This window comes from Adelges cooleyi, unplaced genomic scaffold (assembly GCF_023614345.1).
Source record: "Adelges cooleyi isolate 19-005CV unplaced genomic scaffold, UGA_ACOO_1.1 ACOO_flye_CR_arks_rails_tigmint_CR_PRNA_651, whole genome shotgun sequence".
Taxonomy (NCBI): domain Eukaryota; kingdom Metazoa; phylum Arthropoda; class Insecta; order Hemiptera; family Adelgidae; genus Adelges; species Adelges cooleyi.
Genome location: NW_026096352.1, coordinates 4641 through 29075, shown reverse-complemented (window position 1 = coordinate 29075; position 24435 = coordinate 4641). Strand labels below are relative to the sequence as shown.

The 24435-nt window shown below is 32.4% G+C and overlaps 3 protein-coding genes and 1 non-coding gene across 6 annotated transcripts in view; 1 reads left to right on the top strand and 3 right to left on the bottom strand.

The window, feature by feature from the left end:
• The window catches only part of LOC126844158 (transmembrane protein 131 homolog), a 47746-nt gene extending 23624 nt beyond the window's left edge, over positions 1 to 24122 (bottom strand). The window contains exon 1 of one of the 3 annotated variants that reach the window (XM_050582060.1): positions 23985 to 24122. The gene's annotated coding sequence lies outside the window, so the exon portion shown is untranslated. Of the gene's footprint in view, positions 1 to 10706; positions 10774 to 23984 lie in introns of those variants that run through there. The other 2 variants (XM_050582061.1, XM_050582058.1) reach the window with 2 other exon arrangements.
• Positions 6219 to 6290, bottom strand: Trnad-guc (transfer RNA aspartic acid (anticodon GUC)). The gene has a single exon. It is a non-coding gene; the product is annotated as a tRNA-Asp (tRNA).
• On the bottom strand, positions 6742 to 8549 carry LOC126844700 (cytosol aminopeptidase-like). Its single transcript, XM_050583080.1, has 5 exons — positions 8447 to 8549; positions 8115 to 8377; positions 7794 to 8057; positions 7298 to 7726; positions 6742 to 7233 (listed from the first exon to the last, which is right to left on the bottom strand). The coding sequence occupies exons 1-5, from the start codon at positions 8547 to 8549 to the stop codon at positions 6757 to 6759; spliced, it is 1536 nt and encodes a 511-aa protein (XP_050439037.1). The 3' UTR covers positions 6742 to 6756.
• On the top strand, positions 18600 to 22026 carry LOC126844160 (cathepsin B-like). The gene is made up of 6 exons (XM_050582064.1): positions 18600 to 18816; positions 19060 to 19278; positions 20011 to 20211; positions 20317 to 20464; positions 21187 to 21300; positions 21378 to 22026. The coding sequence occupies exons 1-6, from the start codon at positions 18694 to 18696 to the stop codon at positions 21587 to 21589; spliced, it is 1017 nt and encodes a 338-aa protein (XP_050438021.1). The 5' UTR covers positions 18600 to 18693; the 3' UTR covers positions 21590 to 22026.
• Positions 24123 to 24435: the final 313 nt, after the last annotated feature.

The window sequence follows — 24435 nt, the reverse complement described above, 5'->3', positions numbered from 1 at the left end:
ATTTACCCTTATGGAATATAATTATATTTTCTTATTTAAACTTGTTTTGATTAGGATTGGAAATCCGAGTGACATAAAAAAATGTAGTATTTCTGTAATAGTTTTATATTCATAATAACAATTTATTCAATGAGAAAAAACACAAAATACAAAAAAAATATATTATAAGCAATACACTTTTTCTCATTCATTTTTTTAGCGCGATTTTAGATTTTAAGAACTAAAAACTAAACTGAAGGTAGGTTCTTATACAGCAAAAATATAAAAAAAATAGTATAAATGATTTAACAATATTTATTAATATCGAAAATATATTTTACAATATTTTATGATCATATTTTTGTAGGAAAAATAGTATAAATATTTATAAAATATTTTTTTTTTGTAAAGACCTAATCATTTATTACCCCATCATTTCTAGACAAAAAAAAAAGTAATAAATTAGAAATATGTGTTCACATTTCACACACAGCAACCTAAAAATTAACTACGGTCAAAGTAATTTTCCCCTATTTTTTGGTTTTTCCTTTAAAAAAAAAAAGTCTGACTACAGATTTTTGAGAAAACTGTATATGTTATAGTTCCAACCTAGTTCTAACAAAGAAAACATTTCTATCCCGTCTAGGGAAAAGGGTTTTTATTAATTTTCTGATTTGTCAATGTTTGTCTGTAGTAATATGTTTAAAGAATATTCCTTACAAATTAATTCGACATTTTTTTAAAAATTCTAGAGCATCACATTTTTAAGTTGTAAAATATGTATATTTTTTGGGTATTTTTCTCAATTTTGAAGGGGAAGGGGTGAACCTTTTAAGTTAAGGTATTATACACAAAAAGTAACTTTTAAACTAAGAGCACAAACATTAGCTAATTCTCAGTACAGTATTTTAATTTTTAGCTAATAAAATATCTTTCAGGTACGATTTCTGATATATAGAGTTGCTAGACGAATAATTCGGCTCAGCTGTTTAAAAAATATCGTGGGTCCAGACACAAATATAAAAACACATCATTGTTAATATGATACCTTTTCAGTCGCAAACCGAAGCTAAAAAAATATTAATCATCAAAATGTTCTGGAAAGTTAACGAAACGCATATTATAATATAAAAGATATTCTATTATAAAATTTTAATATAACGTTTTTTTTTAATGTAATAAGAGTTGTTACAATGAGATATTACACAAAAGCTTTTTATTCTAAGATCTATGATAAGGTGAGTCCAAGTATATTTTGTAATCATACAAATAAAAAATTAAGAGTATCCACGCTTCATTCCGATACAACAATACATTTTAATAAGGTAATGTTATTGTCTTATCTTCTGTCGTTTTTCTTTCCTCTAATTCTAATTATTTGAATCAAAATTGTTGCTATTTAAATACTAAGATAATGTTTAAGAAGAAACACTATCGACATTTTACAATTAATATTATTTGCTACGTTTGATTTTCAATCTGCAAAAAGCATCATTAAAAATAACAAAGTGATAATATTTATAATTTTTTTGTCATATTTCCATAATTTTTAATTAAAATCCTTATACTTTTACAGAGACTCGCAGAAAATAATTACAGTATTAAATATCCAGTTATCGTTTGACATAAAGACAATATGAATATATTTATTTGACTGGTTCAAATAGAGGGGCGGCTAAGGAAGTTCAGATCTTTAAAGAACTCTGAGAGCTTTATCAGAATCTCAGTAATAATTATAAACCTTACTTGGGGCGGTATCTGTTTGGTTGCTGGCATTTTTTTAGAACTTGGACGAATTTAGAGATTTAAACTTCCATAGCCCTCGCGCAGATAAAAATAATACTAAACTCCACCTTTCCTCCTGCCCTAAACATTAAGAAAAAAAATGTCTAAAACATTAAAATCCTAAAATTGTGACGAAAATACAAATAACAAAAAGAGGATTGTACCTAAAAATTAAGGGCGGAATCGATTAAAGTTGATTAACTTGACTTTAAAAATGCCTTGCCATATTTTCAATACATGTTGACTGTTGATTCAATCACACTAAGAAAAACTGGAAATTGACTACTAACTATGGTCAAAATGTGATTGCCATTTTTTTTTTGTCAGCAGTCAGACTATCACATTTGTATAAGATAAATAACAATTGTTTTCCCATCAAAACTGCTCAGATCAAGTATGTGAGGCCAGTAATAACAGTAGATTTACTAAATTATGACAATATATAGGAAAAAACTTTATCTATGGGATAGAGTTTTTTATATATATATGTATATATATATATATATATATATATATGTATATATATATATATATATATATATATATATATATATCTGTACTTGTTTATAAACAAATGAAAAAAGGAAAAAAAATGAATCTTGACGGTTTGTAGTGCAATAAAATTGTTAGTGACTGGTGAACTATTCAATCATCAATTATGTATTGCATGCGACCCACGTTTTTCGTTTTTAAGACCTTACAAGTATTTCCACATTTGAAATTATTTTATATTTTTTAGTCCATATTGAAAACGTGATAAATAAAAAATATTATTTTTATTTAAATAATAATTTTAAAGAGTACCATTGCTGACTTGTCAATGTTTCCGAGACGACGTGTTATTGTATTGTTGGGTTAATAAAATTGTTGCTTAAAAAAGATAAAAAGAATGCATTTAATAATTAACCATTAACAACGCATAAACGTATAATTTAATATCAAACATATGAATTAAAACAATTTACATGATATAAATATACACACTTAAAAATTAAACGAGTCCTCTACCAACATTAATATAATTTAATTATTCACTTTTGAAGTTTGTGTCAACAAACTATTATGAAAAGTAAAGTTATATGTCTAAAAATTAATTTTTAGAGTAAGGGTGGATATGATTAATGTTGATCGTCTGACTTTAAAAATGTATTACCATATTATTTGCAATACCTGTTGCCCGATTCACAACGACACACTTTTTAACCTGGAAATGGACTACGGACTATGGTCAAATTGTAATTTGCCTTTTTTTTTTTGGTTTTCTGGTTAGGTTCAAATACAATATTTTGAGAATTATATCTTCGTTCTAGATCAATAATCAGTCTAATTTCAGACATAAATTCTTAAAACTTTGTTTGTATAAGTAAAGCATACAATAAAAAAGTTTCGAAAAATAAGATTCGCAATAAGAATTATACTTATTGAATTATAACAACATAATTATTGATATCGGAAAAATGGACAGTTTTAATATGGTTATTTTGATATTTGACACATTGTTATATAAATTACTAATGACAAGCGAGCACTTAATTATAGGTGACAACGTCTTACAACAATAATTTTATACTTATAACATTATTTTATAATTATAGAAAAAAACGTATATAAAAATCAATATAATCGATTATTATGACAAAATAATTTTACTGATTGATTTCCCTGATATACTTAATGATTAATTGAATGGCTTCAAAACTGACATGTACAAAAGCATCATTAAGATAATCTAAAAAGTAGTCAACGTCAACTTTAACCGTTCTCACTTCGCTTACTAAGCATTGTACATACATCTCTTCATGTACATTCATACTTTCGCTAGGTATCATTAGTTCTTCGACGTTTCCGGTCATTGGTTCAATCAAATGGCACCCGAGTGCTTCGCAAATAGTTTGCAGCTCTACTTGTAAATATGTTTTAATGGACATCAAACATTCATGCTTATCTGACTTGCTCCTGCCATATTTGTCAATAGCTACTTTTAACTCGTTGATTTGCTGATCGTTATTCAGATTCAATCTGTTTTGAAAATGCAATAGGGCGATTATCAAAGGATACGGACCGACATTTATTTTATTTGAGCCCATCAAATGTCTCAAAATCAACTGATACATGATGAATTTCAAAAAATCTATATGCAATGTGTAATATGCTAGTAACTTACGAAGGTTGTCAGTGGCCCAGTCCATATCGTAAGTACTATAATAAGCATTATATAACCGATTAAACGTACCACCCCAGTTGACTTGCACATCGTACTTAGTCATAAAATTTTTTTTTAACACCGGATTTATACCCAGGTTGTTCATCATGAGCCTTTTAGGTCTCATCGTTTCACTGAGCAACTCCAAATTTATATTACTCAACGTGCTATTATATTCTATTATTGCCATCAAATTACGGTTGTTGCTAACAAATAGATCCGAAATGCCTTCGTATGTGAGTCCTATATTTGTAACATACTTGCTCTCCGAATCATATACATTATTTTTGCGACAATTACCTGCGTCCTGCTGCATTTTGCCGATGACATACATGTGAGTCTCTATGATTTTTGGTGCATTATGTTCCAAATCCGTTTTAGAACTATCAAGTATAAAATCGAAATAATTCAGTAGCATATTTGTGTAACAGCCACAATGTACTAATGTTCGTTGGATCTAACAAATATAACGTAGATATCATATATTTTACAGTATCTTTATGATAGCGTATCAAGTCTAACGCTTTGCTTGATAAAATTACTGATGGTAAAAGCACAAGGCTGATTAGGTGCATTTGCGTTAACCCTCTAAACAAGTAACCGCATTTCAAGTCACTGATAGAATTAATGTTTAGATCATTGTCTTCGGTGTTATATATATATCCGGTTTTCAAAGGTTGTGCTGATCCACACTTAAGTACCGCAAAGTTCAATACAATTATAAACGGTATTTTTGACCACTTCATTTTAATAGAAATTTAATTGGTAGGAATTTTGAAAATAAAAACCTAAAAAATATCTAAATCGTTTTGTGATTTAAAAAAACAGTACAATTGAATTTATCAAATGACGTGCAAAATATTTGGCAACCGAACGAATGAAAGTTCCACGTAAAACTGAAAATACTAACATTGACAATTTTGCAATTTTATATTATTTTTTATTTAGGTCGACGTATTTTTCTATGCGAAATGTATTATTTGGTTTATGAATATTTATCGATGGAGTTTAAAACAATTTTACAAAACGTGTAAAAATTGAATTTTATGTGTTTAGATTAATTCTGTATAAATTCAAATTATATATTGAAGCTAACTAATATTTATACTTATATTAGTTTAACTGTTAAATTCGACCGGTTCTGGTCTACTTAGAGATTTCACATATTCTGCAATAATATTTTGATCGACACTTTAATACGGTAACATAAGTTCTTGGCCGACTAATATCACCGAGTAAGTCGTGACGCAATTGAGCGTCTTAAAAATCAAATCCAGAATTTTCTCCAAAAAAACTTTTACATAATTGGTGTTTTCCTGCGGTTTCGTGACGTCGGCTAAAGCGATAAGCAAGTCAGCGATTTCTGGGTCATAACTAATGTGCAACATATTTCCGAATTCAAGTAGAAATGGTGTCATTTTTCCACGTAAGGCACTCGATTTGGACTAGTAAATATTTCTATGTACAGTGTTTCAATGTTAGTCGTAAAAAGACTACTTTTAAGAATTTGAATAAAGTTATATAAGTTATATAGCTATTATATCAGTAATATAGTTCTGAATAAATTTAAATTATTTTATTGTATGCATGCATCAGATCCAACCTTCCTAAATCATTCTTTTCGAAATTGTTTATGAATAACTCTACGAATCGATACCTCTTGATATTCAAACAGGGAGGCAACTCCGTCATGTTATCTTTTGTCGTAGATTTGAACTCTTCGCAGTTTTTATTAAACTCTTGTTTTATGTCTCATATTGAGTGACTTCTAGTCACAATCACACTTACTCGACACTATCGTGGAACATCTATAAATCGCCGGCAGAACGAAAGAAACATGGACTTGGATCATTCTCCTGTACTTACGAGTTGGACTGAAAACCGGGCGACCAACGAGAACCATAATCCAGCTTTTAAATCAACTTTCGTGTCCTCGTGAAGAAATCACACCCTACCCGTGTTGCGATTAAAACCAGCCGTAGATATACCAGGTATAGTCTCTGAGTACGTGTGAATATAATCGGAAAACTGTGATACATTTAAATGTATTAATTGAATTAAATTACTCTTACATAATTTAGGTTTTTCAAAAATATTTATTAGGGATTTAAGAAAAACCGTTTCCATGACATTTTTGTGCATAAAAGTCTCACGTTTATGACTTAAACTGTTGTTTACAAAATTAAAATAGATAAACGAATACATTTTCTTAAGAAGTAAAATAAAACGAAAAAAAAATGCAATAAGTTTCCTCCCCGGCGGGGAATCGAACCCCGGTCTCCCGCGTGACAGGCGGGGATACTTACCACTATACTACCGAGGACATGTCTAATTTTGATAAAATATAGTAGTTTTAAATCAACGGCACATTAACCATTAACCATAGATCTTAATAAACGTTTATTTCATTAATTATTCTAATATTTGTGCCTACTTATATATTTCCATAGCAATACAAAATATATAGTTGTCAATTAACGATAAATTAAAGATTTTTGTATTAAAATAGCTTCATTATTAAATATTCAATTCTAATGCTAAACGTTTAGTTTAGCACTGCAAAAAAAAAATTATACAAGCCGAAGGTTATTTTAATACACGTAAACGAAACACAAAACTCATAGCAATTTTCAAGTACATAAAGAACCATGTAGCACATGAGACAACGCGCATGCGCAACTAAAAACTGTCGTGACTGCCGACCGTGACCGACCATTCGCACAGAATTTCTGATTGAACCCCAGCCTAAAAACATATCCATGTTAAGTTAATTTTAATTTCAATTTATTTCAGGTTTGGTCACAACAGGGTTTTGGTGCAATTTCTTCATGGGGACATGCCAGTTGATACAAAAGCTGGATTATGGTTCTCGTTGGTCGCCCGGTTTTCAGTGTTTCTCGTAAGTACGACAGAATGAGCCCGTCCGACGTGCCCTTTGTTCTGTTGGCCATTTGTATGTGCCCAACAATGGTATCACAGCATGGCACAAACTGTGTGAAGTACGCATGATTGTAACCAGAACCTTGGTACTGGTGCAGCTCACTCCTGTTCGTCATATCCACTTGGTTTAACAGCGAGATCTCTTCCAGAAAAGAGTCGTGGGTTATCAGCTGCCAGAACCTGTCGCCAGTCATCAGACCGGCTACGCGTATTTCTCGCCAGAAATCTGGATGGTGTGTTAGAAACGTGTTGAACACTTGGTTGAAGCTATCTCTCATGTCGGTAGGCTGCGTGTCTATCGTGAGCAAACGACCAGGAGTATCTTTCTGTGAATGCACTAAACGTATTACGAACAGTATAAACGGATATCGTAAAAGGGTGTCGACTTACTCTGGAGTAATAGATAGCGTCGGACATGACGACATTGCCTTCGTTCCGGATGGTCGTGAGCATGGTGTACTTGGAGTTGGCGTTACGTACGACGGCGCCGACTTTTGCCGCCCTTGGGTTGTACCCGTACAGGGGAATGTACCCGACCAAGTCAACCGGCATGTGCATCTGAGCGACACCACGAAAAGTTCCCAGGATGACTGCGGCGCTATCCATATCGTTGCATATGATTTTCGATGGTTCATCACGTCTACAACATTCATCCAGGACGCTCCCCCTGCCGACCAATACGATAGGACGTTCGCCCTGATTACCTTTCCCATAGTACGTGAACTCGAGGAACAGAGGTGGTATGCACGTGGTCGATGCGGCTTCCAAAATGCCGGTCATTTTTTTCGATTCCATCCATCGTTCGTCTCGAACGCTCACCTATATCGACGCGTACAATAGACGTTATTAAAACCGTTAATTTTAAAACTTTTTAAGACTTGTGCACCTTAACGTCACAACAGCACAGCCTATCCATTGCCAGTTGAGCGAAATGAACGGGCGTCATGAATTCCATCTGCATGTCTCCGACCCAACGTGCAAGGTTTTGTGCTTCGGCAGCCACCTTGCCTCGATTCCACTCGGTCTGGCAGGCTGTGGCACTGTGGTTACGGACGCATAGCCCCTCCCAGCATTTGTCACACTTAGGGCCCTGCCAGGCAGTCAAATAAGCTGCTTCAGCTGCCGTCCGGTCATCTTCGTAGCTGCCGATCTGAAATCATCGTGTGAAATCAGTCGCTACACCGCGTGCAGTGTTTATCTTACTCACGTAAATGGTTTTGGTTGATTCCTTGACCAGTGCTTTCATACCTTCAGCCACCGACTCGCGGATCCGCTCCCTGTTGTAGTAAGAGTTGTACCCTTTGTTTTCGTCGTCGGTAATGGGCAAGGACGGCTTCAGAGGAGTTAACGCCAATTTGCCGTCGCACGAGTCCATTATGATGACTCCTTTGTCAGAGATTTTCGACTCTTCCGGGCACGCCTTGAGCATGTTCATGATTTCTCCGTTCATGGTTTCGTTTAAACCTTCACCTGCGACCGATCAACACATACCATTAACGGTCTGTCTCGGATAAAAAAAACAATTGCCGCCGGTCTTACCAGTACATGTAAGCTCAAAACACTCGCAGTTACGAGTGTATGGGACAACGATCCCTTCACCACACGTTTGTTCATCGTCATCGGCTGGGAAATTCGATGACATTCGGGATGCGACATACGGTGCCCAGCGGTTCATAAGACAAATCGTTTTCACTCTATTCAGGCACGCCCTTGATAACGACATTGCACGAGTTAAATAATGATTCAAACTCGTGCAAACTATTTGAATCACGAGTTAAAATTTTGGCAAAAATTTTGTAAAGACGGCAAACCAATGACTAATTGGTCTAATTGGACTAATGACCAATGACCAAGTGTTAATTAGGTTTTGCGTTAATAGCGGTGTAACAAATTTTCTTTTAGCCAAAACATTTTCAAATGTGCTATCTAACTGTTGCGGCCAATAAAAATAAATAAAAGTCGTTATCAGCCGGCTGGCCGGGTGAGGTCAACGGTTGTGATTACTGCACCTCTCCTCCTCTTCATTGTCCGTCGGATAATAAAAATCACCCGGACTCCCGTGTGCTTTTTTTGTTTGTTGTGTGTGTGTCGTTCAGCGTTCCATGCCGTCGGGCATCATTGTGTGTTTTTCTTTACAAAACAAATATTTTAAGCTAATTGTTCGCCGTCGTGTCATTGTTTTACATTGTGTAAAAGAACCGTTTTCTTTTCATCTCTTGTGCATTGTAATTGTTGTTGTTCACGCCGCCAAATTGTTGTTGTTCACGCCGCCAAATTGTTGTTCACGCCGTCAACTTGTTGTTGGTCACGCCGTCAAATTGTTGTTGTTGTGCGCCGCCGTTAACCATACGTCTAAAGTTGATACACTATTTCATGTAATCGAGGCAATTGTTCCGTCTCCTTCATCCGTACAGTTTGGGGCTGTTGTTTTTTTGCATCATTGGGTGATTATTGTTGACCGCCGTTGGCCGTTCGACGACGTCCTTGCTGTTTGGGAAAGCACGTGACAATTGAGCTGTTGTTATTGTTTTACCACCGAGGTAATTGTTAATAACGATTCACTTTCATACTGTGTCATTACTGTATGGCATGTATATATTTATTATTATTAATTATTTAATTGTTAGTAGAGGCCTGGCCAGATGGTAAGAATTATACTGTTATTATTATCACTTCAATAGAGAAGTCGTTTTTACAGCATTACATAGAACTTTGTTATTTGTTTACTTTTTTCAAATTATACAGTCCACTAAATAGAATAAAACACTAACTGTGTAGGGAATTCCGACACACACGGACATTGTGCGACAAATAAATGTGGATTTCTATCAAAGCCGGCGGATACAAGTATTGAATGCTCTATAAAGAAAACAGTACCGTTTGGGCAATTTGTTTTCAATCGGATGAGTGCAAACTGTGATAGTGTGCACTTAAGTGACTTTTCAGTAAGTGCGCATAAATGTGGCAGAGCTCTAGTCGCCTTCCGATTTGTTTCCGCCTCGGGTGACTTTCCGTCCAACGATCAAGCCTCTGATTATAAATAGTATAATGGCTCGGGACAATTATATTGTCTAGCTTTATAACTATAATAAACAGGTTGGTAGCTTGAACGCAAGTACTGACACCAGCAAAGAAACAAGAGCCGTACTCGGGTTTCTTCGGGAGATGCGGTCTTTAACACAATACACTTAATATAAAAGAACACTTAGTTCGAATTACCTTAAAAACGACGGGAGAAAAGGTAACACTTTTAAATTAAGTAAAAGAAAAGTAACTCAAAAGTTAATAAACACACACACACAATTATAATATTCGTAAAAACAATGTAAATACAATAATACACGCGACAATACTCTCCTCGTAGCAGAACGGTCGCTTAAGGAAGAGTGCACCCGACAAAGTAATTTGGACGGCCTTAAATAATAAACATTTTTGAAATTTTTACTGTGTAGACAGTTTTGTATAGTTTTGTTTTGATTGTTTGGCCTACATTTAATTGCTTGTTTGTTAAAATACATTGATCTTTAAGAACTATACTGATGTGTATTAAACCTCTTGAATTATATTACCAGACCCGTTTAAGTACACGAGGAAATGGGATGGGCGTGAATACCTAGTAATCAAGATGCTTTGTTAAATTTAAGAAAGAAAAACGATATTTATCAATCTGAATGTTCGATAATATTTTAAACACAATAAAGTATGCATAATATGCTTAAAAGCTAATGTTAGTGTTCTTAATACTAAAAAAAGACAATCGTAGATACCATACGAGCTAATTAAAACTAATACTATTTACAAATGTACAATATCAGCTAATGAAAGAGACCTTGCATTTGACGAAATCAAGCGAGCGATGATGGCTGACGAGACCGAGCTGGCAAAAATGGCTAATGAAACCAAGCGGGCGAAGATGGTTGAAGACACCAAGCGGGCGACTATGATTGAAAGACCAAGCGGATGAAGATGGTTGAAAGACCAAGCGGATGAAGATGGCTGATTGCCGGGAAGCCAACGTTTTTGGTACCCAAAGTTATGTGTACCAACTTAGTACAACGTAAAAGAAGCGTATGGTGGCGCTAAGTTGCATAAAATACAACGAGAAAAAACAGGAGATTTTTCTGGCGTACACGGTACTTGTGCGGTGCGTAGAAGGCGAACAGCAACAACAGTAATTAAGCGGATGACGGCAACAACAATAATCAGTGAGATGATATCAGCTGTTTATACTGACATTGTTGACCAGCCGTTAACAGTACATATACTCAACATATACTACAATATATAATATGTATTATACTTGTTTCAGTGTAAATATTTAAAAAATAAAATACTATTTTTAATAAATTCATAATATACTTTCGAACAAACAGAACATTGAAATATTTGCTGATAGATATTGCAACAGTATATGTTTGTGAATTGTGTGATATTATACATACATTGATATCAATATAGTTTTGTTAAAACTGTTGTACATGGACTATACATTTTGTTCGTTAACGCAATTTTTTCTTAGAACAAATAATATTGTGATAAATTATAATTTAAACATGAAACTTTACTGTGGAAATTGTTAGAAATAAGCATGTTTTTAAAATAATGAATAGAATAATATTTGTTTTAAATAATTCTATATCTACACTCAACCGCTACACCAAGTACTTCAATAATGATTCAATATTTTTTTTTTTGTAAGTTGGTTCGTTCAATTTAAAATGTAATAATACAAGTCAGATTGTTAATAGGTATATGGTTAATGGATAAATATAAACATTTTATATGTGAGTCGCACGGCGTAACGCCTTTAAGAAAATAAATGATGAAAATAAAAACGATATCGAGTTGATTTTTAATCCACTGGTAAATTTAAAAACTAATAAAAATTCAAATAAGGCTTTGAACACGTATAATAAGTTACAATATTGCCACACATTTTTCTCTTGTGCTACCCAAACTTCTTATCAGAGAATAATATGTTTTGGATAGGTAATTGGAGTTTCACTCCGGCCTAAAAAAAAAACATTTTTAACTTGTTGTTTAGATTCTGTTGACTTCAGTTAGTAGTTTTTTGGACTTGATAAGACCTCTTAGGTAGTCATACAAAATGTAATTATATGTTTTTTATTATTATCAAACATGTTATGTTTTTATATTGTACACATGAGAATAGGTATCATTGATTGATTTCGTCAATATAATCTAAAAGTGACCGAATAAGACTAAAGTTAACGTTTGTGAATATAATACGGATGTGAGCCAGGAACAATTTGGCGTTGGCTAGACTGTTGCGTTCAATTGGTCCACTCGTCTTCATAAAAAACATCGCTTGTTCTTGGTTTATGCTTTGGTGGTGTATTTTAAATTCTTGCCCGTCTAAAATCATTGGATCAGTTGCCACACATTTCAGCGGAGGAGTAATCGTTCGCAGTATGTCTTCAAGACAATATATAATATTGACTATACTTTCCTGTGCATTAGCGAGTTTATCTATAGCGGTTAGCAAATACTTGATGTGAGGATCGTCGTCGATTTTCAACATATTTTTAAAATCCACCAGTAAGAAGTAAAATTGTTTTGCATAAGTCACTCGACTGGAACCAGTGTAATCTTTAATATACAACACATGTTTCCACGCTAATCGAACTATGACGACTTTCGTGAAATCAAAATGTAATTTATAATACCATTTGATATCTTTTTGTTTGTCAGTGTACACTTCAATTTTTTTCGAACGTGTCCAAGCAGTCCGTAGTTGGGTGATTGTGTTGCCCCATCTCACTTGCACGTTGTACACGTGCATCAAGTCCAACAGGATAAAATTGTTATTTCCAAAGTTGTTCATCAACAGCTCTTTGATTGTTAATGATTGGCACTGCGACTCGGCACTCGATGGTATGTTGTTTCTTTTCAACATATTCCCAAATGCTGCATGGTTTCTTTTTATCTCTTGACTTATTTGACGAAAACTGTTGCCTGCGTTTGTTTTATACCAACGGTGGTAAGAGTCAAATTTATTTCCTCCGCGGCAATTCGCTACTTCCTTTTCCAATAGGTTCGATACGTATTTATTGGTGTTTAAAAGCGCCCTGACAGCTATTTCTTTCTGCTGTTCGTTTGCATTTTGAATGTAATACTCGAAATTAGTGTGTAAAAATGTAAAAGCCATAACGGACCTATTTTTATACCTTCTAAATTGCTCAACGCGTATATCATCGCTCCGCTATGACAAAAACCAGTCAGATCCACCGTTGTACTTAGCTCTATGTATTGGTTTTCCATCAGTAGGTTGACTAGCCGGACATGCGTCAGTGCGTTATACAGGAAACCGCATTTCAAATCAGCATGCCGGTCAGCAGACGAGACGGGTGCTTTGTATTTATAGCCGGTTTCGAGCAATAGTACCGATTGGCCAAAAACAAAAGCTAAGCTCATAATAACAATGTTCGTTATCAGTTTGTCACGCAGCATTTTGTACAACGGTTTAAACTTTCAAATATTGTTACACACGTTTTACTTATAAGTGTACCGATTTACGATTTATAATTTTTCCAACTGCACATATAAACGCGTATAACATAGTTTTTAAATCGAATGACGTGTTAGAGCGTGTGTAGAAATGTATACATTAGGAAGGAAATAAATTTTCCAATTGAAACACATTTAGCAAATCAATGTAAAAAAAAAAACATATTTCATCGTCGATGCGGAGTTGTTGTTTTTGCAATGTGTTTCTATTTTTTTTTAATACATTATTGTCATTATATATCCATTACTATCTACAGATTCGCTTCAAAGCGTTTTTTCCATAATAATAGTACGACACCGTTCATTTTGTACCATTAAATACCAACAACAGAATAATAGTACACCGCGTGTGTAGAAAGGCCTTCACTCATTTTAAAACGTCAATAAAACGGTTTGCAAAAATTTCAAGTAAAAATATGCAAAACCGTACATTTATTTTATAATTTAGACATGGCCTCGAATTTGCTCTTGACGGTGAGAAAACACACAATAAACGTTTGTCTACAGATTAATTTCTTCTATATAATCCGCCAGTGACCGAGTTATACAAAATCGATTATAAAATATTACATTATCCTAAGTACTATAAAACAATTTATTGTGAAATATTTGAATTTGAATTATTTGTATAGCAAAAAAATACACCTTTATGAGTATGTGTATAAGGTATAAGCCAACATAAAAAAAAAATTCTGAGCATGATTTTAATAAAATAAAATAAAACAATAGTATTTAAATAAAAATAAAAATATTGTTCAAACAAAAATGTTAACAAAAAAAAAAGGATTTACGCCAATTTATACCTGTTAACTCAAGCGGTTATTTTAAATACAAATTAAAAGTTGGAGTGTAGTATTATTTTTATCTACGCACATTTTCCAACCGCACTTCAATTTTAACTTTTGTTAGAAAAGTTTTTGTATATTTTCGCATATCGGCGCACGTGATTTAAAAGTGATACCGAGTTCAAAAGTAAACGAATATTTAAAAATATGATTTGAAGTGTTGTTTATCGCATTCTCGCCTAAGCGTTCACACGAAAACACAATTTTTTTAGCACAATTTTCATACCTGTTTGATATACAAATAATATTAAATGAGAAAAAAAACGTTATAAACATCACTACTACGTACTAGATGGTATAATAACAAAAACGAGTAAACGTTTTCAAAATTTTACCCAAAAACGTATAGCTATACTCACACCAAAGTGTGAGTCTGAAATTACTGTTTTTCGATAAATATTATTTTGACACCATACGACTGACAATAATATTCTTTATCATCAACACGATGACTATGATTGGACTCCTCTTACTTAAAATGAATATGTGATTTAATAAAATATAAAACCAAAATTTCTATCATTCGTTGTCCTACTTTGATCTACAAAAAAAAAAAAAAACTTTAAATCGAATTACAGAATTAAAAAACAAAAAAGTAAACGTCCTATTCATAAATACACTACACTGATGTTTTATGTTGTTTGTTAGACCTATCTTCAGACTAATTATCAGTTCTTAAATCTTAAAAGTGCGCCAAAAATATGTCAACCTTTCTCGCAGGGGGGTGGGGGTTGTCAAAATTTCGGTTTTTCCATGTGCGATTTTGTTGATAGCACATTTTATATTGAAAATGCTAAGGTTATAATCCTAAACACAAAAATATTTTCAAAAAAACATAAAATTTCGGCACTTGTGCACACATCAGAATGTCTGAGTACATTTTTTTTTCCATCGATAAATATTCATACATTTTAGGCAGAAAAAACGTCGGTCTAACGACAAAAACAATGTATAAAATTGTCAATGTTTGAATTTCCAATTTTTTTTTGTTTGCTTTTGCACATCTTAGTGTTACTTTTTATACGTTGAAAATCCAAAGGTCATAGCAAATCGTCGAAAATGTTATCGAATCGGATACACTATTAACATACCATTTGCGCACATAGATATTGTATTATTGTACGACTACTGCCTGTAATAGTCCGTAAAACAAATAGTAACCTAACCTTAAGTATGGCTATCGACGGATATTCACAAGGGAAAAAGCCATTAAAATTGGGGTCGGGACTTAAGTTGGACCGAACTGACTGAATGTGATAAAATCACTTTAAAAAAATTTCATTAAAACCTAAAACTTATGCTTGGGCACTCAAAACTTACTGGGACCACTCTAAATAGTATCCGTTAAAATATTGGCTTGATTTCATAATTTTTTTTTAAACATGGATACATAATATTATGATTTTGGACTCCTGAAAAATGTTTTCAACTAATAGGTCTTATAATTACGGCTAAAAACACAAAAAAATTTGCACCCCTAAAAAAGTAGCAGTCTATACAGACAAAAAACCTACACCATAATGCAAATATATTTCAGATACCAGCTGTTGACTGTTGATTCACCCTTATTCATTGCAACCTACAAACCTACTACCGTAACATCGTTATTCCTCTCTTTAGTTTGGTTTTTCCCTAATAAAACAAAGCTTTACTACAGACTTTTAAGTAAATTTGAGTTGCACCATTTTTATGGTATACTAAGTAAACACAACTTTTTTTTTTTAAAGTAAAAACTTTACTATGGCTATAATCGATCTCGAAAGTCTTTTCATGTTTTTCTAAACGCCAGTAGTTAGAACCGCGTGTCTTAGAAATGTACTGAGTTATATAATTAACTAAGGCCACCGTTTGTTCGACTGTTTATGACAAATTTCAATATTTTACATTATTATCGTTACTTTCAGTAATTAGCATAAAAAAATTATCAAAATAGTAATTGCTAAAAATTGCTCTGTATTTATGGCAAAATATTTTTTATTTAAAAAGAAAATCAAGCGTATAAGTTTGCGTTTAAGTTTAAAAAGTCCACCTTTTTTAGACCCCCAGAAAAAGTACTAAACGTTTTCAGCCGTTATTTGGCTACATTCGTTTACTTTGACTACTTTTTGCTCATTGATAATGAAAACAAAATAATAAATCGTTGTAAAACATACACCTTACAATAATATACAAGTACCTTCAAATTTGCTACTAAAACCTGTAATTCTTGTAGTTTTGGTAATTGGAGACAGTTCAGTTTGTGTAAAAAAATGTTTTCAACAAAAATAAACGTATTATCATTAATGTATCACCCTGTATATAACAGGCTTTCGCGAGCTTCCGTTGATCAGTGGACTAATTTTGTGTTTATTGAGTTCGGCTAACGTGTGGAAACAACTGACGGTGGATTTTTATTCAAATAATTGGTGATCAATTGCATTTTTAAAATTTAATTAGATTAAATTGTTCAAACAAGGGGTATTATCAATATATTTTTAATGAACTCCATGGTATAAAGAATGGAATAACAAAAAATACATAAGACCATATTTTTACCAGATTACCCAATCAATAACAAATTGAATAATTTTTGGAAACTCTTATTGCAATTCATTATACGTGATTAAAAATTACAGTCTGGCGAATAATATGACATCGGTAGTTTACTGTATCAGTTGAATGACTCTGAAAGAAGTTTCACTTCATCCGTGCGTACTGGATTTTTTATTAAATTATTGTTTACCGAATTCTTGCGTAAGCGTTTACTCGAAAACATAGTTCTTTCACTTTAGAAAAAAAAAAGTGTGATTCGATCTGCGTTTAAATTTTGCACTGTTTGTATAAATAAAATACAGTGCTCGTTTGTGTTAAAAATATTATACAAAGCCTAAAGACTGTGTCTATTTTTTAGATACCCATGTTAAACTTGCATTTTAATAACGGTGTACGACAAATACTCATGGTCTTTAGAATTTCAAGGCCAACATGACTTGTTGACGATTTTTTGAAATTATGATAAAACCACCTATGTGAATCATTTTTTATTTTTTACTATGCAATAATATTTCAAGGCTATTGTAATTTTTTCGGCCTTGGGTAACAGGATTTAGGGAGGGGTGATTTTGGAATCTCTTATAGCAACGAGTATATTAATTTAGTTTTGCTTGTTAAGCTATATTTTTGGTAAAAGAGAATTTGACTGAACTTTGAAGTTTATAACGTCAATCAAAAGATACGTAGCCTTTTGAAATAATTTTTAAAAAATGAGATTTCTACAATAACCGTAAAGCATTTGAAAGAATTTAAATCAATTAGTTAGATAAATTGGGTAATTATAATTTTTATATAAATATCCACTGTTGAATTAATAGGTTTTAGTTAAACGTCGGTTTGGTGTTAAGGCCGCTGGATACCGACGGTTTTTTCAGCCAAAACACATCATTTTTTGTCCATCGCACAGGCCGAACCATTGATCCGATAAGCAATCTAAAAACAAATATGAATTTGTCATGAAGTTTAGTTAGTTGACTGATCTCAAGTAAACTTCATGACAAATTCAAATCTGTTTTCAGATTACTTATCGAATCACTGGTTCAGGCTGTGCGATGGACAAAAAATGTACTATTATATTAACTAAAATGGCTTTTACTCATAGACAAAATTATTTAAATTAAAAATAATACCATGAAGCTCATATAAATTAACCGGTAAATTAATTAACATGGTCAAATTTTAATAAAACCACTTTTTTCTTAAATATTGCCTATACAAAACTCCTTAAAAATGGTCGGTATCCAGGGTCCTTAACTTCGTTTTTAATAATTGTTTAAAACTAATTTTTTTTCTCGTTTTATCTAGTAAAATAAAAAATTATTTAACTAAAATATTAAAATAAAAAGATGTACATCGTATAATAATTTTTTTTAATTCCATCAAAATCTTAAAACTGTACAACCACTGAAAGAAAAAATAGGACAGTTGTAATTAGAGAATTTTAACTATCACACTAGATGAATAAAGTATCATTCGATATTATTTTTGATCATTGGATGGATGATTTTAGTATAATCCCTATCGTAGACATTTTTAAATTATAAACTATTTTGAATAATGATGATTCCGCGCTAAGCCGACGAAGGTCAAACATGAGTAGGTACCTACACAATAGGTACTTTACATATTGAGCTCACAGTTTATCTTTAAGCACTTTACTATGAAGAAAGAAAAAACAGAAAGAAAGAAAAATAACAAAGACCCTTACTCATGTTGGATTTAGTACTCGAGGTTTTTTTAAAAGATCTCCTTAGCTTTATGTGCTATTAACATCTATAAAATAGGTAGGCAATTCGTAAATTAGGTAGTGTCGTATTGACACTATTATTAATACTACTACTGCTACTGCTATAGACGATAATTGTTTGAAAACAAGGAGCAATGTATACGATTATATTGTTGTTGTGCTGTGCAATTTTCACCAATGTTCAACGTACAGAGCAAGCTGACTTCTTAGAAGATAACTACATACAAAGGCTGAACAAAGTAGCAGTTACTTGGAAGGTAAGCCTGATTGAAGCAATCTAACATTTCTAACATTTTCTTTGATGTTCTATGACAACTTTCGATTGTTTTGCTAATATAATTAGATTAACCGTGGCAATATAATATTGTGTAAGGTAGACAACTTTTAAGTTATTAAATATCTACCTCTTGGCCTTTGTTTCTGAACGGTTTGTTGGGAAAGGTCACAAAATGCTTTACTTATTGCGGTAATAATATTATCCTAAAATATTATTATGCTAGGCTGGCGTTAATTTCCATCCAAAAACTAGTGTGGACGACATAAAACGTCTGTTGGGATCTTATGCCTTGGGGTCGCCGAAAACGGAACCGGTCAAGGTACACGATGCCGTTTACTTGGCCGAAACCCAAATTCCGAAGACGTTCGACGCCCGTAACAAGTGGAACTACTGTACAACCATCAAAACGGTTCGTGATCAGGGTAATTGCGGATCTTGCTGGGTGAGTCCCATACATATTATGTGTATACAGTAATACATTTATAATTTATATATACCAACCTAGTTTTAAACGTGCCCGAAGCGACCAAACTTCAAATACAGTACTATTAGCCAATAGATATTTTTGAATGTCCTAAGCTATACAATTGTGTAATCGAAAAATGAAGGGAAAGTATTTAAAGGGCACAGGGGAAGAAGAGTAGTAGTCCATTTATGAAAGTTTTAGAGTAAAGCAGAAACAAAGTTCGTAAATTCCTCTTCCTCTTACATAAGAACAAAAAAAATAACATTAAGTGTTATTCTAATGAAAAGTGTATTTATTTAAACAATCTATTGACATAAATAGAAAAATTAATGGCATATATTGAAAAAAAAATTTTCATAAATGGACTACCTACTACCCTTCTTCTTTTGTGCTCTTCAGGATGTTCGAACAAATCATAAGACTATGTAATAGGTGTTTAGATAAAAATATAAAAACTCAAATCTTATTATAAAAAAATCGTAAGAAATAACTTTGGTAATCACTTTTATTATAACTATAAACTGAAGAAATGAATTCTATTTTCTGGAAAAAACAATAATTTTTTAATTTTCTGAAAAATTTGTAAAATTAATTTTACTTAACTGGATAACGTACATATTTTGAGGCATAACAAATATTTAACAGAAGCTTTACCCGTGAGTTTAAAATCGTTTTTAATTTTAATTTTAAATTATTCATGTTGTGTAGGCGTTCAGCACAAGCAGCGCGCTTTCGGACCGTTTGTGCATAGCGTCCGAAGGGACATTCGATGAACTGTTGTCCGCCGAACAGCTGACTTTCTGCTGTCGTAGGTGTGGATACGGTTGCAACGGAGGTTATCCCATAAGGGCCTGGGGTTACTTCCATCGAAACGGCATAGTCACCGGTGGCAACTACAACACTACTCAGGTAGGCACAATATAGCCGAAAATCTGATGTACGGACATTGCATAGTAGTTTCCGGGACGGAGAGGTCAAATTGTGTAACTGATTTATATTATGGTTATTCGGTAGGGATGCCAACCGTACCAGGTGCCGCCATGTGTAGAAGACAAGACAGGGCATAACACGTGCGAGAACCAACCGATAGAGAAAAATCACAAATGCCAAAACATTTGCTACGGCGACACCGGAATCAAGTTCAAGAAAGATCACAGATACAGTAATATATACGTTATAATAAAATGGCGGTGCAGGATAAATTGAGTTTCAATTGGTTCCAATGGGACACTATCCAAAAATCGGTATTTTTCTGTAAAATAAGGTGTTCTGTAAACATTTTAAATTAAAAACAAAAAATGACCTATCACTCGACGCAATTCGTCACTAAAAAAGGCAGGTACCTATATAGTTTGTATAGTTTAATAATTAGATAAATTCTCTTTATTAACAAATCAAATTTGGCTACCTAATATATATTTATACATTTTACAGTTATTTAAAAAATGCAATCTACATGTTATGTTATGAAATAGATTCGGGCACACTTAAAACACATTTAATTAATATACTTTGAATTTCTCAAATATAAATGTCTAGTTTTTGTATGAAGTTTGGGAGGACCAATTTATTGCTTTACTTATTTTATGAGAATTATAACTCAAATTTCTATATTGTTTGCATTACGTATAAAATGTAATAAGACTTTTATTATAAACGTAACCACCATTGATTATAATAATAATAAAAATAAAATAAAATTACAATTTGTTGATTATTGCCTCCCTTCATCTTGTCCGGGGTCTTCTTACATGTACTTTACCAGATAATTTTCCTTCAGTTAGATACTTGTTTGATTTGTGTTTTTTAATCTGTCCTTTATACTCGACCGAACCATTCTACCTATTCTACCTAACACTTAACGATAGCTATTACTGTTAACAGCCAGAAACACGTATTATCTATCGTCTCCGAAATCGATGCAGCAAGACGTGTTGGCCTACGGTCCGATCGAAACGTCGTTTCATGTGTTCGATGACTTCCTCAGCTACAAATCTGGTAAATAACGAAATGGCTCATTATTGATACCTATAATTGCCAAGTAAATGGTTAATCGTTTCTTGTATCCCTAACAGGTGTTTACTCCAAGACAGCAGTTGCCACGTACCTGGGAGACCACTCGGTAAAGCTGATCGGTTGGGGCGAAGACAACGGGGTGCCATACTGGTTGATAATGAATTCATGGAACGACAGCTGGGGTGACAAGGGTTTGTTTAAGATCCTCAGGGGCAGCAATGAATGCAAAATCGAAGAAAACCCTACTGGTGGCGAACCGAAAATCAAATAGGTGTTCTCATTCCCCGTTTACGTTTACCATTGTATTGTATACAAAATAATAGCATTTAGGTATCTGTAATAAAGCGGTATCTCTTTAGAGAATCGCCAAGAGGTATTACTTTATTGCAGGTACCCAAATCCTATTATGTTTTATACAGATTCGGTTGGTCCTACCACTCCAACGTAGACGGGTGTCCTGAGCACATTTCAATTAAAGGTAAATGGCACAGCCTATTTTTTTTTTGTGAGTGGTTTTGTGATAGTTTTGAATCATTTTTTTTTTAATTTTCATATAATTTATTGAAAACTGTAAGAGAATACTATAGTCAACACGTTTAATTTTTGGTATATTTTTATATGTTAGGTACATGGTATAATTATTCATGTTATAGCAACCCAATTATTTTCGTTGTTTCGCGTTTATAAGTGTATACATTTGATTTTATATATTTTATAAATATATTATGTATTTTTATTCAATAAAATCAGCTTTGTCATTTTATAAACGCATTATTCGATTATATTTTGCTTCTCTATGTGTGTATACACGCGCTCATTGAACACATTGCAAATCAATATGTTATAATACAATAGGGTTATTTTAATAAGTATAAATAATTCATCCAAGTTTCATTTTGAACACTAGTTTACTAAAAAAATGGTATTTTCATTGAATCGACTTTCTTTTTTTTAACGGCTAAGGAAATAAAATAATAAAAAAGTGGTGAAAAATGTTTTCAGAACTGTGGCAAAAATACATCCACAAAACAAAATCGGTAGGACTATAGAACGAATGGTTAGGTTTGAAACTTCATCTTTGTCATATTTCTGAAAATAGTGTACAACTACTATAGTGTACTTATACAATAATATTGTAATTCGTACCTAATTAGTAGTGACATATCACTTGAAAAAAGTAACGATAATTTACTAAAAGTTGCCAAGCATGAAATCAGTTCTTTAAAAAACCATATAATACAATTATATTATTTATCCCAATGGAAGCAAACGACACACTCATGTAAATATTGTTTAAACAATCAACACTGATAACATTTGAGTGTATAAGTTTAGGTATGTGAAAATATCGGTGATTCATTCACCTTTGTTGTAAAATTTGAATTGCACGTTATTAAAAATGATCATAGATTAGGTATTGTAATATTAAGTCTGCTATCTACGGCTGTAATATAAATTATGAATGCCAAGTAGCCACTTATGTAATATTTTGTTTTTATACGATTGAGACATATTATATACTTTTATTATACCATTTAAGTATGGTAAATAAAAAATGTTATTATAAGTATTTATAGCTGTTCACACAATGGTTTACAGCGTACAGTTATGTAAAATGTTTATACAATTTATTTTAATTAATTAAGTTGATCTGAAGTGTACCTAGTAAATTGATTTTTAGGATTTATTCAATAATGGTAGGTAGCTTTTATTTCAGCAATATTTAATACAATTTACATTGTAAAGCAACTAAACAGTAATACTGGAGTTAAACAGGAAACATTTTTTTAGATACTATGCAGGTAATATAGAAATTAATGCCAGACACGTTATACTACAGAACACAGGCTTTAGTTTTATTTTATCCCTGTTGAACAGATGACTTCAAATATATTTCCTAATAAGTAATAACCAACATCGGTAAAAAAAATAGTAGAAATTGCATTTTAACGGCAATCTAAATGATTTCTCGCTTAAAAACGCTAACGTTTAATTTTTATAAACAGACATTGTCTAGGATACCAACCTTACAATGACTTAAAACCCAAATTTCGACAATTCAAACATAAACCATACGATATTAAAATTAATTTGAAATTCAAATTGCCATAGGTGCCTAACTAGAATTTGTTTTAATGAATTTAAGATGCCAATGGCATAACTTATCGACAATATATGATTTACTAAACTAAATCTACCACTCTTAAATTTTTTTAACGAGATGATTATATTATGCTTGGTTTTACCTTTGTCTTGTTCCATTGTCTTGGAATTTAGTGTATAAGAAAATTCATAAAATAAAAGTAATTATGTATTTTTTTATGCATTATTTGTACATATTAGATGTTTTAGAGACATTTTATACATTACCCGATGCTTCGTTACAAACACAAAAAATTGTTTATAGGTAAAATGCTAACTTAATTACATTCTGCAATGAAAGTGGAATTTTCTAACAGTCGACTGTTATAACCATTATTTTAGTCAAATTAATTTTTGCCCTTTTGTTGAGCGTTATTTGTTTGCCACTTTTTTTTCAAAAAAAAGCAAAGAACAAACATAATCTACGTTTAAGCATAGTGTTGCATACCGCTGAAAAAAACGCGGTGCGGTTTATAGTACTCCAGTAAGGATATTATCCGAAAATAATGTAGGTATACACTTACTTAGCTAGGTATTCCATTTCGGTCCATAGATCGTCGTTATTTCTCAGCTTTTTTTCGTCCTATTTTATCATAGCCCACTCATCACACGCATAAAGAATTACACTGGTCTTACACTCGCGTCGACGCACACTGTGTCAGAAAGCCTTCAAAACTGGCAAAAAATGAAAAATAAATTGTAATTTAAACTACGAAAATTTCAGCAGTATGTAACATTACCATTACCATTACCTTATTATATTAGTGTTGTTTGTACGATAACACGTTAAAATAGGTCACGTTATTTTAGTACCGTGGTTAATTTACTGTTTGCGACCAAATGATATGGCTCTTTTTTCCGCTCCTTTTACCGGGGCGATTATCGACGAGTCGCCACGATAAAAATAAATGTCATACGTTATTAACATTATTCCTTTTTATTTTTATTTTGAGATATTATCTAAATAATACATTC